The 12,810-nt window shown below is 53.2% G+C and overlaps 1 protein-coding gene across 4 annotated transcripts in view; it reads right to left on the bottom strand.

Moving 5' to 3' along the window:
* Positions 1-972: 972 nt before the first annotated feature.
* The window catches only part of LGMN (legumain), a 61,195-nt gene continuing 49,357 nt past the window's right edge, over positions 973-12,810 (bottom strand). For all 4 annotated transcript variants that reach the window (XM_037504022.2, XM_037504024.2, XM_037504023.2 and 1 more), the window contains 9 exons: positions 11,199-11,274; positions 10,656-10,718; positions 9,510-9,576; positions 8,634-8,752; positions 8,463-8,552; positions 6,434-6,634; positions 4,619-4,789; positions 3,080-3,150; positions 973-2,875 (listed from right to left, as the gene is read on the bottom strand). In XM_037504022.2, coding sequence (XP_037359919.1) covers positions 2,833-2,875; positions 3,080-3,150; positions 4,619-4,789; positions 6,434-6,634; positions 8,463-8,552; positions 8,634-8,752; positions 9,510-9,576; positions 10,656-10,718; positions 11,199-11,274 — 901 coding nt within the window. In that variant the 3' untranslated portion in view covers positions 973-2,832. The remainder of the gene's footprint in view (positions 2,876-3,079; positions 3,151-4,618; positions 4,790-6,433; positions 6,635-8,462; positions 8,553-8,633; positions 8,753-9,509; positions 9,577-10,655; positions 10,719-11,198; positions 11,275-12,810) is intronic.

The raw sequence follows: 12,810 nt of genomic DNA, 5'->3' as shown, positions 1-12,810 counted from the left end.
GATGAAAGGTGACAGAAGCATTTTTCCAGTGGGCGAGACGAACCCGGTGCCCAGGCGCGCGCGTGATGAAGTCACAGAGAACACAGGAGGTGGTTACTTGGAGCCGGGGTGTGAGCTGGGACCGGGATGGAGCACAAAGAAGGATTTGGGGGTCTGGGATGGTCGATTTGCTGTGGCAACTCAGTTGGGTCATGCCAGCACCCCTGGGCCCAGTGCCCAGAGATGTGTCAGACACGATTCTGGTTGTTGTGAAGATGTTTTCTGCATGAGGGTGACATTTAAGCCGGTGGACTGAGTGGAAGCGGTTACCCCCACAGCATGGGTGGGTCCTATCCAATCAGGTGAAGGTCTTAGAAGAACGAAGACTGATTTCCCCCGAGCAAGAGTCAGGTCTGGAGCTGCAACCTTCCGAGTCTCCAACCCGCACACTTTGGACTTACCAAGCCGCCCCAGTCGCGGGAGCCAGTCTCCCTGCAGCACTGAGGACAGCCAAGCACGGGCGAGGTGGGCCCAACAGGCTGCGCCACGGCCGCCTACACCCGGTGAAGTTCTACTTCTGGACCTGGGCGTGGTCACAAGGGTCTCACCTTGCCGTTCACTAAACGTTTGTTTCGTGTGGTTTTGTTTTACTTTACATGGAAAAAGTAAAAAAGCACGTGTTGTGCAGGTGTGTAAGTACACAGAAAGGACGGCCGAGTGTGAATACTAGACTCAGGGGATTTCGGGGAGGAGGGAATGACCACATTTTGCTGCAAACGTCTCTGTACCAGCAACCTCTCATGCCAGAAGTGCACGTTAGCACGTCTTGGATGAAATGGAGGGGGCGGGGGGTGCTGGTCCTAGTTGTAATACACAGAGAAAAGTCACTTTGTTAGAAATCGAATAGAAAATGGCTGAACACGGGAGAAAGCCCATGTCTACTGGGGTCCACAAGCCTCCATAACTCGAAGAAAAAGAGACAAGGCGTTGTGACTTGTGAAACGTATTTATTTGAGAAATGAAACATGGCTGCTTTCAACGTTTAGAGCCACCCACACTCCCATTTCTGTATTTATTAAGTAGATAAGTAGACTTTGGTTCTATAGGAAAGACAAAAAAGAGAAGCAGGGCACCATGGGAAGTTAGCAGTGGTACGGGGTTCTTAACCACCAATATCCTGAGGTCTTTTAAGATACTCCCTTTAAAAACTGCACTTTTCAGTACTTGCATTCTCTACACCTCAGCCAGCCCGCAGGCGTGCCCGGCGCTATGCTTGAGTGGCTCGTACTTATTACCTAAAACCGTACAGCTCCCCCAAATCTATAGGACGACAGCTTGTTTTATCCTGCAGTCAACTGACTCACTCAGGTCATCTGTGCTGATAAAAAAATATGAGCCCATTAGGAAGGTAAGTATCACTTTGAACTTGCCACAGGCATCACACCACCTGCCAGGATCTCAGCTTCCTGTTCAGAACTGTGAATTGTAAAGGGTCCATCACGGCTGAGCAAGACAGGCCTCGCTACATAAAGGCAGGCTGTCCTACGTGTCAGGGGCTAGTGTTACTTGTTTCTTTGCTTTCTCTCTCTCTCTCGACAGTTGTGTGGTTTATTCTTAAAAATAATTTTGTTGACATACAAGTCACAAGCCACATGATGCTCCCATTTAACAAGCACAATTTCACATCTTCTAGTATATTCAGTTGTACAACCATCACCACAGAGCAGCCTCGCACCATCGGTATCACTGTTTCCCCACCCCTAGGCACCACATACCTAGATTGGCTTCTAGTTTTGCTTATTCTGGGCATTTGATGGACGGCATCAGAAGACATGCTCTTTCTGACTGGCTTTTCACTTGCCTTCATCTTGTAGCACATATCAGTGTTTCATCCTTTTTCTCACTGCATAATATTCCACGGCCTGAGTATCGTTAGTGTCACTTGCACATAATTAACCAAACACATCTCAAATACCTCCCTATGTGGGGAGCACTGGGCCAAGGGAAGCAACGTCAAGGCTGGAAGCCTTAGCCCAGGAGAAGCTCCCTAAGGGCAGATCCTGACACATGCTGAAGGGATGAAAATGCAGACGGTAAGAGGTAGGGGCTTATAATGGGTGGAAAGAAAAGGAAGCTGCAGTTCTGAGGAAAAGGAGGAACTTCCACCTTGAGGATATCAGAGGAAGGGAAAGGCACACCAGCACAAGAAGAGCAGCAAGTAGCAAAGGCACAGGAAGCTGCTAAGTCCCAGGAGTGCAAAGAGGCCCTTAGCAGAACAAGGGGGAGGGGAAGCCCTACCAGGAGGAGGAGGAGCATAACTATCAAGTCAGGGGCCAGAAATTAATACTCAGGCTCAGTTATAAATCTTTATTTTCCTAAGACTTATCCATTGTTGTGGAATTAAATACAAAAGCAATCAAATCAAATCTCCTAATATTTTCTAAAAATAAGATTTCATCTGGGGCGTACGTCCCTCTCGATACAATCATTCTTAAAGGTTTCCGTTTCAAATTCCTCAGACCAAAGACTCCCAGGACACAGAAGCCCCAGCGAGCGTCCTGGGCAAAGATTACACACAATCGGCAAAGATGAAAACCTTTCTCAACACAGAGCTTTGCCCACCCAAAACTCAAAGAGTTTTTTCCAAGCATCACACAGGACCTGCGGTTGGGGAGAAGGCGGAGGTGAGCAGCTATCTGGTAAAAGGCCTGGCAGGGCCCCGGAGTGGCTGGCCCGCGAGCCCAGGAGGCCTGGAGCCGCAGCTCAGCTTCCCTCCTGCTCCGGTTCTTCAGTCTGAGCAGGGCACATGCTACGGGGGTGTTCACACTTGGAAGGCATCCGGGGTGTGCTCTTTCAGTTGTTAGAGAGGCATACCTTGTCCATGGACATCTTTATTCTGTAAGAAACAGGAGATGCTGGTGAGCCACAGCGAATCCCCAGGGAATGAGGACAAAACCAACATGTGACAGGCAGCCCCGGTGACAGACCCGCCCCACCATGACCGTGGGGATTCGTCTCAATTGATTCCTCCGCAGCAGCAGCTGGCAGGACGGCTGCCCGCCTGCAGATGGGAGAGCAGAGCGTTCCCGCGCTGACTTACCTGTCAACTGGGTAAGGTTCTTCACAGAGGTTGACCAGTACGTACAGGAGCCTCAGCGCATGCTCGTATTGCTGGAAAACAGACCGAAACACATTATCAACCTCATGCCACTTCCATCCATTCACCTTGGGCGCCTCCCACCTCTGGTGACAGAGGAGAGGCATCTAGACCTGTGGCTCTTGAGCTTTTGGGGGCCACGCACCCCCTTTCCACACAGGTGGATCATTTGGGGAGATTTACGGATCATCTCTCAAGACAAAGGCACCTGTGCCTGCCTGGCAGGCCTCCTCGAGCAGGACTGGTGATGAGAACCCCAAGCTCTGCCCCCTGGTACCAGGGATCGCTCATCCTCCAGCTCCTGGCTCTGGGCCCCTCACTCCCAGAGGGACACACCGATGACGAGACGGATGGCCAGTGAACGCCAAGCCGACTGCCACAGGAAGGTGACACCGAAGTTACGGGGATGTTTCTATTGAGAACTCGCAGTAGGAGAACCCTCACAAGAAAGAGCCAAGTGGTTCACTGGGTGTGAGCCCTCCCCACAGGCCACAAAAGACCAGAGAATAAAGCAGAGACCCTTATTAAATGGGAAAATCTTAATTATTAAATAGATAAAGAAAAATACTTTGTTAAATAAATGAAAACATAAAATCCTAATAATGGAGAGCTGCCCCCCATGTCCCCGGCCGATCACCCTTGGAAGTTGTCCAGCATGGGCCTCACAGCACGGCCCAAAGAATTTTCTGCAGGCAGGGAATGTTTGGCAGCTACTAACCACTTGAGATGTGATCCGGGCAGCTGAGGAACTGGGCTTAAATATTATTCCACGTCAATTATCTAAAATTCAAGTTTAAGCAGCCACGTGAGGCCCATGGCTGCCGTGCTGGACAGAAGAGCTCCGAGGCAGGCGGCATCTGTAAAGGGCCGGGCTCCGCGTGCCACGGAGAGGGCGGCTGTGTCCAATAAAGCCATATTTTAATATAAACAGGGTGAGGGAGCCAGGAAGCTGTGGGAGGATGTAGCCGTGTGCTCACCCCTGCCCGAGCAGGAGTCACGCAGCACAGTACAGACAGCGCTTTTTGGGTGAGTCCCACTGGACATCCCACAGCCTGCAGAAAGTGGGTCCCTGCTTCTCTTCCACGGGCCAGGGCCTGACGTCATCAGTACGCCTTGGAGAGAGGTCACAACAGACCAAACAGGAAGAAGTCCTGGGTGGCTGGTATGAGGAATGGGTCTTGACAGAGACAGCAAAGTGAAGAGCTCCTGGCATCCAGGAGCGGCAAACGCTCCCAACCACAGGGGCAATTCAGCGTCTGTGGCCAAGGCTTAGGGCCAGTGAGCCTGGATGACTTTCATCTTCTCCCCATCAAAAGCCTATGACATGAGCGCACTGTTTCTTAGCCTGGATGGAACCTTCTAGATGTTAATACATCTGATCTGACTGCCAGTGGACAATATTAATTTAGCTTTTGGGTTTCAGATTCAGAGAGAGGCCAGAAGGTGGGTTCGGCAGCCAGCAGCCGCAGGGTCTGGGCTCACCGCGGAGGAGTGCCAGTTGAAGCAGCGTGAGCGGAAGTGGGACACAGCCGCCTGGTAGCAGTCGTGCGCCGTGAGCATGGCCCGTGCAGACAGGAGCCGCTCCACCTCAGCATCAGACCTCGCGAGCAGGGAGACGATCTTCTGCACCGACTTCTCAATGACAGTCCTGGCCTGTGAAGAGACATATCTTCTGGAAATGCATCTCACTTAAAGCAGGTTCCACAGAACCCCAACTGCTGAGCAGCTGGTTTTCTACCCAAAGGGTAAAAATTGAAGGGGAAAGATGTGCAAGAGAAGTGTGTGGAACAACTAGAAGACTTCACAAAGGCCTTTTAGGGCCCTGCTGGCAAGATGGAAACATGTAAATCCCAAAACCTGAGGAGCAGGCCTGGCCACTCTGAGGAAGGAGGAGATACAGAAATTGTGTCCCAAAGACAGTTGCTGTGTGTTCATGGCACCTCTGTCCATTCTAGAAAGCACCCAACAGCTGGACAGAGGGGCCCAAAGGGAGCAGCTTCTTCCCAGAAGATGAAAACTGGCATGATTAAGAGGAAGCTGCTGCTCCCCTGACCAAGGTCAGGGTCAAGGCCCCTGACTGCCCCTCTCCAGGCCCCCCCACCCAGTCTTTCAATTCACGTCTGAGCACAACTAAAACTCGCTGCCCACGGTGTGTCGGAAGAGGGGGCCAGAAGCACGAGGGGCCCCCAGAACCCTTTCCCGGCTAGGTATCTGTGGGAGGCTGGGTTTTCCTCAAATACTCCAGCCAGAACTACAGAGCCCATCCGCTGAAGTGACCGCAGCGATGCCATCACTCTGGGCAGAAGAGTCTTGGAAAAGGTGGAGTAATGCTGCTCTTCGCAGCAAAATAATTGTTACTCAAAATGACTATTTTTCATTAAAAAACGTGTCTGCATTAACACAAAATGGCTTGTTATTTCTAAATGAGTTCGTATTTTGAAAATCTCAGTCTTCGTTTCTAATGCAGCGAATAGCAATACAACCCATCCCAAAGGCTCTCTGGGGTCCGTCGTCCAGGCGTGTTAAGAGGGCGGAGGCTGGCCTTGTGACCTGTGACACCCAGACATCGGCCCTGCTCACGGAGCATGCTGTGGAGACCTGATGAGCAGGACGGTGAGCTATCAGTTAAAAACTGGTCACAGAGGGTTTTAAAGATCTTTCATGAAAATTCAGGCTGTCCTAGCACACGAGGCCTGCGCTGAGCCGACGCTGGGACAGGAGCAGCCCCGGGCTGGCTTGGGTGGGGGCACAGCCTCTGTCCAGCACACTCGGAGCCCGTTCCTGGATTCCCTGGCCGCGTGGCTGCACCCGCCCCACCCAACAAGCTGACGTGATTGTCCAGATAGGGCAGCTGTGGGGCTGGACGCGCTACGAAGCCTCAGCGATGGGAAGAGATAGCTCAAACATCTCAGGAAGCACTCTAGACTGTGGCCGTGACTTCCTAAGGCAGAGATGTTTGTGGAGTGGAATTTTTAGACACATGATTAGCTAAAAACTTGTCAAGCAGCAAAATAAAAATGTCTTGTAAGCAACCGGGCGTAACGGAGGGCCACACCCACCCCCCCACAGCCGCCTGGCAGGATGCAGGAGAAGGTCCCCGTTTCCTTGCCCCCTGCTACCAGAGGGGCCAGGAGGAACCGCAGCTCTGCTCACTTGCTCTGCGACACAGAGAACAAAGGCTGGCTTCCTCCTCACGTGCCTGTGGGGGAGGGGCGGGGGGAGGGCATGGAGGGAGCACCGGCACCAGGCCTGGGGGCTGGAAGCAGGCCTGGAAAGGCTTCCTTTCTCACTACTGACCTCCAGGTGTGCATTGATCTCTTTGACAAGCCTCCTGGACTCCTCCAGATCATTGGTTCTCATCAGCTTCCTTTTCAGGATCGAGAGGACCACCTCGGGGCTTGGCGTGAGGTCAAGGTTTTTGACTGGAGGCAGGGAGATGGGAGAACTGGCTTTGTGCTTCACACCCTGGAACTGCATCACTTTCATGTTGGAGATGGACTGGGGAGAGACATGCAGAGAAAGTCGGTCTGAGTGGCCAGAGTGGAAGCGCCAGACGTACCCTCACAGGTCACACCCATGGCCCGGGAACTACTGAAGGCCACATCACAGCCTGAAAACACGGGTTTGGCCCTCAGCTTGGACGAGGCAACAGATCTGAGCACCTGAAATTCACCAGTGATGAACTCTGGGGGTGTCGGGCATCCAGGGCAGAGGGACGGGTGTCCCCTCACATCTGAGAGTAAATGCTGCCCCCGTCACAAGGCCCTCGGACCAGGGTGTCTCAGCCGGCAATGACTTCGGGCCGTGCGCCCCACCTGTCCTTGTAACAGGAGTAGGAGGGTGCACAGCATCTGTCCAGGTCCGGGCTGAGGTCCGGGTAGAACCAAGGCCACAGAGCTGGGCTGGAACCAGGGCCTAACTGCTGGGCGCGGCTTGACCACAGAGGCCGCTACAGACTGGATCCCAGCAAGAGCCAAAGAAAAGCTACAAGCATTCTTGTTCCAAAACCAAGCAGGAATAATCAAAAACAATTCTAAGACAAAACAAAACATCCACCAAGAGACAGAACACTGGTGCTGGTGTGAAAAAGATCCATCCGGCCTCCTCAGCCCATACTGGAAACAGCCAAAGCTGAGGAAACTGTCAAGAGGATGGAAAATCCAGGGCAGGGGACTGTTGCTGGGTCTCCCTCCCTCACTCCCATCCCCGGCGAGACCCGCAGGAAGCCCCCAGCTCTGAGTGACCGGCCTCTTGCCCTCTCTCTCCTCCATCATTCCTCTGCCGCACCTGAAGCCTGACGGGGCCGTGGCATGCCAAGTGCGCTCCTCCTGGCCTGTGCCCACCCTGCTGGCTCACAGGCCTTCCGGCCCATGAAGGGCTAAAAGTGGCTGTGCTGCTGGCTCACAAATCCCTCTAGAAGGCACCGCTCTGAGCTAGTGAGCTCTCAGATGGTGCCAGGTCACTTGGGGAACCCCACACCACGTGCCTCCTGCACACAGCCCCAGGGAAGCACCCCGGAGGCACCAACCTTCAGCAGCGACCTGCTGCGACCTGTCCAGACAGCCCGATGAACTGACTGATCTAACCACCTAGGTTCCTTCCGGACATAGTTGGAGCGGGGTGCGGAGGAGTCTCTGATAGCCCAAAGGTAAAGGTGACATCCTGGAAACCCCCGAGAATTCAAGGGCTGGGGTTCTCCGGGACAAGGCCATGAAGCCCAAGGAGCAGCTTCCCACTGGGCAGCTGACTGTGTGCTGGGCCCACGTTAGTGTTTTAATTTTTTTTTTCTTTTTTTATAGAGGCATGTTTTATTTATTTGTTTGTTTGTTTATTTGTTTTTGTTTATACATGCACTGGGTACAGTCAGAATCGCGGGAGGGTGAGAGAATTCGCCAGAGCGGGGAGCAGAGCAGGCAGAAGGACCGAAGTACACTGCTGAGGGGAGCAGCGGGCGGCAGGAGAGAGCTGCGCGCCCTGTGGGACCCTCCTCTGGTGGCCGGGGAGCAGCCGGGGATTGAACCGGCGCCGCAGAGGCTGCGGGCAGCTTTACAACCCAGCGCTCACCCACTGTGCCACCGGGGAGGCCCCCACGTTAGTGTTTTAGACAAACCACCTCTTCAGCGCTCCTTGTACACTAGGTATGAGCAAGGAGGCAACAGATCCAGGGAGGCTAAGCCGGTTGCTTGAAGTCTCAAAACTTCATGAGTTTGAACCTATCGAGGTCTGATCAAAGCCCGGCCGTGACCTGAACTGGCAGAGTCAAATGCCCTTTCACCCCCACGAGACACGCTGCCAGGTGAGCCAGCCTGCGAGGCTCCCGACTCACCTTGTTCCCGTACTGCATGACGTGGCTGGTGTTGGTGTGCGACTTCACCAGCTGGTACTGCCTGTGGAGGGTCTCTTTAGTCAAGTCCTCCTGCAAAAATGAAGACGTTCAAGTCCTCCGCCCATCCCAGCCGTGGCCACGCCTCCGCGAGCAGCAGCCCCGGGAGCTCACCACGTCCGAGTCCTCCATCCAGTTGACGCTGTACCAGTCCCCCAGGTACGTGGCCCTCTTCTCGTCGTAGTAACAGGCGTAGGACGACTCTTTGGGGTTGGCGGCAGTAGTTGCATAAACTAGAGGAATTAAAGACAGTGTTTAGTCACGTTTTTAATCTCCTGTCATTCCACTTGGAAGTTTCAGTCCCTCCTCCTTGGCTGGTGCCTCCTCAGCCAGGAGAGCGGCAAACGCAGCTCGCCCGGCTCTGTTCACTCCGTTACAGTAACTTGTGGAAAACTGAACGTGGAAGAAAGAGGAGCTGTTTGATAGACACTTTTTGCAGCCATAAGCAACCATTCAAGTTTATTGAGACATCAAGCTATTTTGGAGTAAAGCTGAAACGTCCTAACAGCTCCAGAAACTTGAAGAACAGACTTAATTTTGTTTGCTGAGGAAGTTAACATTTATTGAAGAAACACTGTGACTGGAAACTGCCCTATACTAGCCAGCTTGCCATGGGCTGTGAGGCGTGCTGGACAAATGTTGTCACTGAAAGTGTGGCTTGGCCAACAGAAAGGCACAATCTTTATCCCCATTTTACAGAAGGGAAGAGTGAGGATCAGAGAGGGCCACAAGTAATGCGTTACAGAGGATCATGGTGGTCTGGACTATAAACTGGGGCTTGAGAGGCTTCACAGGGCCCTGGAGAGTGTGTGAGGCCCACGTGCACGTTCTTTACCCCGACCACTAGGCGAGGGGCAGGGGAGCCGTGGGCCGCGCATCACCCCCGCACGCCAGGCTGTCCGGGCCCTGCCAAGCTCCGGTGTCTCACGCCCACTGCACTTCTGAGACACCCGCTCACCCGCCGGCCCAGAGCCCGCGCCCACCACCTACCATTGATGTCTTTGGGCAGGTGCTTCATCATGGAGCCAGACTCACAGGCCTCGATGTAGAACACCATCTGCAGGGCGAACGAGACAGGTGAGCGCGCACCTAAGCAGGCCCAGTCCTCTGGGAAATGCTGCTCTGGGACTGCCTGCTGTCTGGACCCGTTCTTTTTTTTTTTTTTTTTTTTTTTTTAAGATTTATTTATGTATTTATGCAAGCACTGGGGTACAGTCAGAAGCGTGGGAGGGTGAGAGAATTCACCAGAGCCAGAGCGGGGAGCAGAGCAGGCAGAAGGACACTGCTGAGGGGAGCAGCGGGCGGCAGGAGAGGTCTGCGCGCCATGTGGGACCCTCGCCTGGCAGCCGGGAATCGAACTTGTGCTACAGAGGCTGCGGGCAGCTTCGCAGCCCAGCGCTCAACCGCTGCGCCACCAGGGAGGCCCATGTCTGGACCCGTTCTTAAGCGTCTTTTATGGCTGCTTCTGGGAGATAGTTCTGCTGTAAGAGGCAGCACCGCTGCTGTTACACAGCGTTATTCACATTTACATACTTTCATCACTGACAGAATTCAGTATCTACCAAGTGAAATAAAGCAGAGAAAATGAATCTTTAGATGATGTTGAGCAAAGCTGCCTCACTGACCAACACGGGGAGACCAAGGCAGGACACGCCACAGGTTACCATACACGCACATGCTATGTATGTGGATATACCTGGCTGGCGTCTACAGAGGGGGCGAGCAAGGGCCAAAGAGAAAACAAGAGTGGCACCTTCCTTCCTGATGGCCCCAAGTCGGCCCCAGTCCCAGGACAGCAGCTCTGGGAGTGAGGCCCCTGGACCGTGGCCTCAGCATCGCCTGGACGCCCAGAGAAGCAGACTCTCAGGCCAGCCTGCACAGTCGAGTCAAATTCTGGGAGTGGGCCCCCTGTCTGTGCTTTAACAAGATCTTTGGTGATTCTGAGCTAATGGCTCAAGTGCCATAAGACGAAAGATAAATTCTGGCCTCCCTGACTGGCTGAAAGGGCACTCTGCAGAGAGCACAGCTGTCGGAGCTGGGCGGCCTGACGAGAATGAGGGGCTCATTCCCACTGCCTTCGTCAAGCTGCTCCCCCACCCCAGGCAGCCCCAAGTGCTGCCCCAAGTGCTGACTTACCTTTTGGTACTTTTTATGATCGTACATGTACTGGATGGTTTCATTCAGGTCTTTGACATGGAGCTGAAAGGTAAGAACACGGATATTCAGACCAACACACCCAGAGAACCACTGGCTGGGAAACCCACTAGTAAGGTCCTATTGTTGCTTTACAGATCCTCATTTGCCAACCTGTAGGCATAACTGCGGCAAATGTTACCCCAGCATGCGGCCAAGTGTTTTCTTCCATAACTAAGCGGGACGGGGGCGGGGGCGCGGCTTCGCATGTCCTCTGGCCCACGCTCTCAGAGGCTGGCTCTACTGCGGGTCGGTGCAGGCGCCAAGTGCTGAGACACTTGGTGACGCCGGGGCGTGAAGGGGCCTGCCGGGAGCCTGACCGGGACAGACTCGGCTGCTGGTGCCCCACTCACCCGCCACCCACCAGGACCCGCCCTCACAGGACATGACAAACAGGTCCCAGAACACGTTACAGGTCCCGGGACACTACTGAAGTTTTGTCTGCCATTCTCCTAATTTGTCTTTATGATGTTAAGAAAAACTTACCTCGTCATTAGGAAAAACCAGTATTCCAGTAGCTCCGTGATCGGTGAAGTAGACAAACACGTGGTCCCGGGGGCCGCTGCCGAGGGGGAGGAGGCAGCAGGTGAGAACAAGCGTCAGTGCCAACCAAGGTTTTTTCTAGTTCTACTTCCTTTTTTTTTTAATTTTTTAAATTTAAAGGTGCCCTAACTGAGACGCAGAGAGGAGTGGGGATGACCGTCTCCTGACCACTACAGAGAGGCGCACAGGGCCTGCTCTCTGGGCTTTCTGCTCTGCTGAATGTTCTCCTGAACCACAGGGCTCATCCTGGAGCCTGGGATGAGGGTGGGAGGAGGAGAGGCCCCCTCGGGGTAGCACAGACAGAAAAGGTGTGATTTGGATATGGGGTCCTTTGGGAATTGGGCCTCCTCCCAGGAAGCCACACTCTCCAACCAGATCTCCCCCCAAATGAGCAAAGGAGCCAGACACACCGCCAAACACAGACCTGCAGCTCAGACACCCCACCAGGCAACTGGCCTGCACAGTCTGGGAAGGTACCCTGCGCCCTCCCCAGGCGGCGCCCTCTTCCAGGCTGCAGAGTTGTAATCATTCACCATAGGGTTCAGCATGGGAGACCATGGGGTTCACCCACACAGATGTCCGTCTCTGCACTAATGCCTACAAGCCCACTTGTGCCCAGGGCTCTACACGCTATCATTCAAGGCCCTCAGAAGGCATGCTGCTAAACCCCTGACATCGCTAGCCATGCTACTAGGACAGCTCTCACCCACAGGCTGCAGGGCAGCACTGGGGTTGGCTCCTGAAGACAAAGGTTAGCTGTGTGCATGAAGGTGCTCCTCGCCAGATGGCTGTGATAGGGCACAGGGCTGGAGGCAGTGGTGGGTCCTGCAGGCTGAACAGCCACAGCACTTCATGCCCGTCTCAGATTGTTCCACTGGATGAGGGAAATGCCAACATCAGGATTCGTGGGCAGCAGAGAAGAGGGTTTAAGTGACCGGGAACACTTTGTTAAGCATAACAAGGGACCATGGATCATGTGGTTAGTTCAGTACAGAAATGAGTTGTCAAAAGAAGCCATCAGCCTTGGCAGCCTGTCGGGAGTCAGACAAAGTTCTTGATCCTGTCATTCTTATGGTGAACAAGTCAGGAGCAAAGAACAATGTCTGCTTAAATTCACTATTCTGAGTAGACAATACAATAATACTGGGGAACCTCAATACCCCAATTTCAGCAACAGATCATCTAGAGAGAAAAATCAATAAAGACCCATTGGACTTGAGCTATTCTTTAAACCAGCTGGACCTCGCAGTCATAACCAGAGTGTTCCACCCAACAGCACACTCTTCTCCTGCATGCATGGAAGACAGTCCCAGATAGACGTGCCAGGTCACAAAAGAAATCTCAGCAAATTTGAGAACACTGAAATCATATTGAGTACCTTTTCCATCCACAATAGCATAAATAAAAAAATCAGTGACAGGAAGAAAACTAGAAAATTCACAAGTATGTGATTAACAACACACCCCTGAACAAGCAATGGGTCAGAGAAGAAATCAAAAGGAGAAAAAACCTTGACACTGATTCTCTATTTTGGGGTTCCAAGTCATTCCAAAAA

This window comes from Talpa occidentalis, unplaced genomic scaffold, assembly GCF_014898055.3.
Source record: "Talpa occidentalis isolate TD23 unplaced genomic scaffold, MPIMG_talOcc4v2.1 talOcc4.11, whole genome shotgun sequence".
NCBI classification, from domain to species: Eukaryota; Metazoa; Chordata; class Mammalia; order Eulipotyphla; family Talpidae; genus Talpa; species Talpa occidentalis.
The sequence above is the reverse complement of the archived record's forward strand: the minus strand, read 5'-3'. Positions and strand labels throughout refer to the sequence as shown.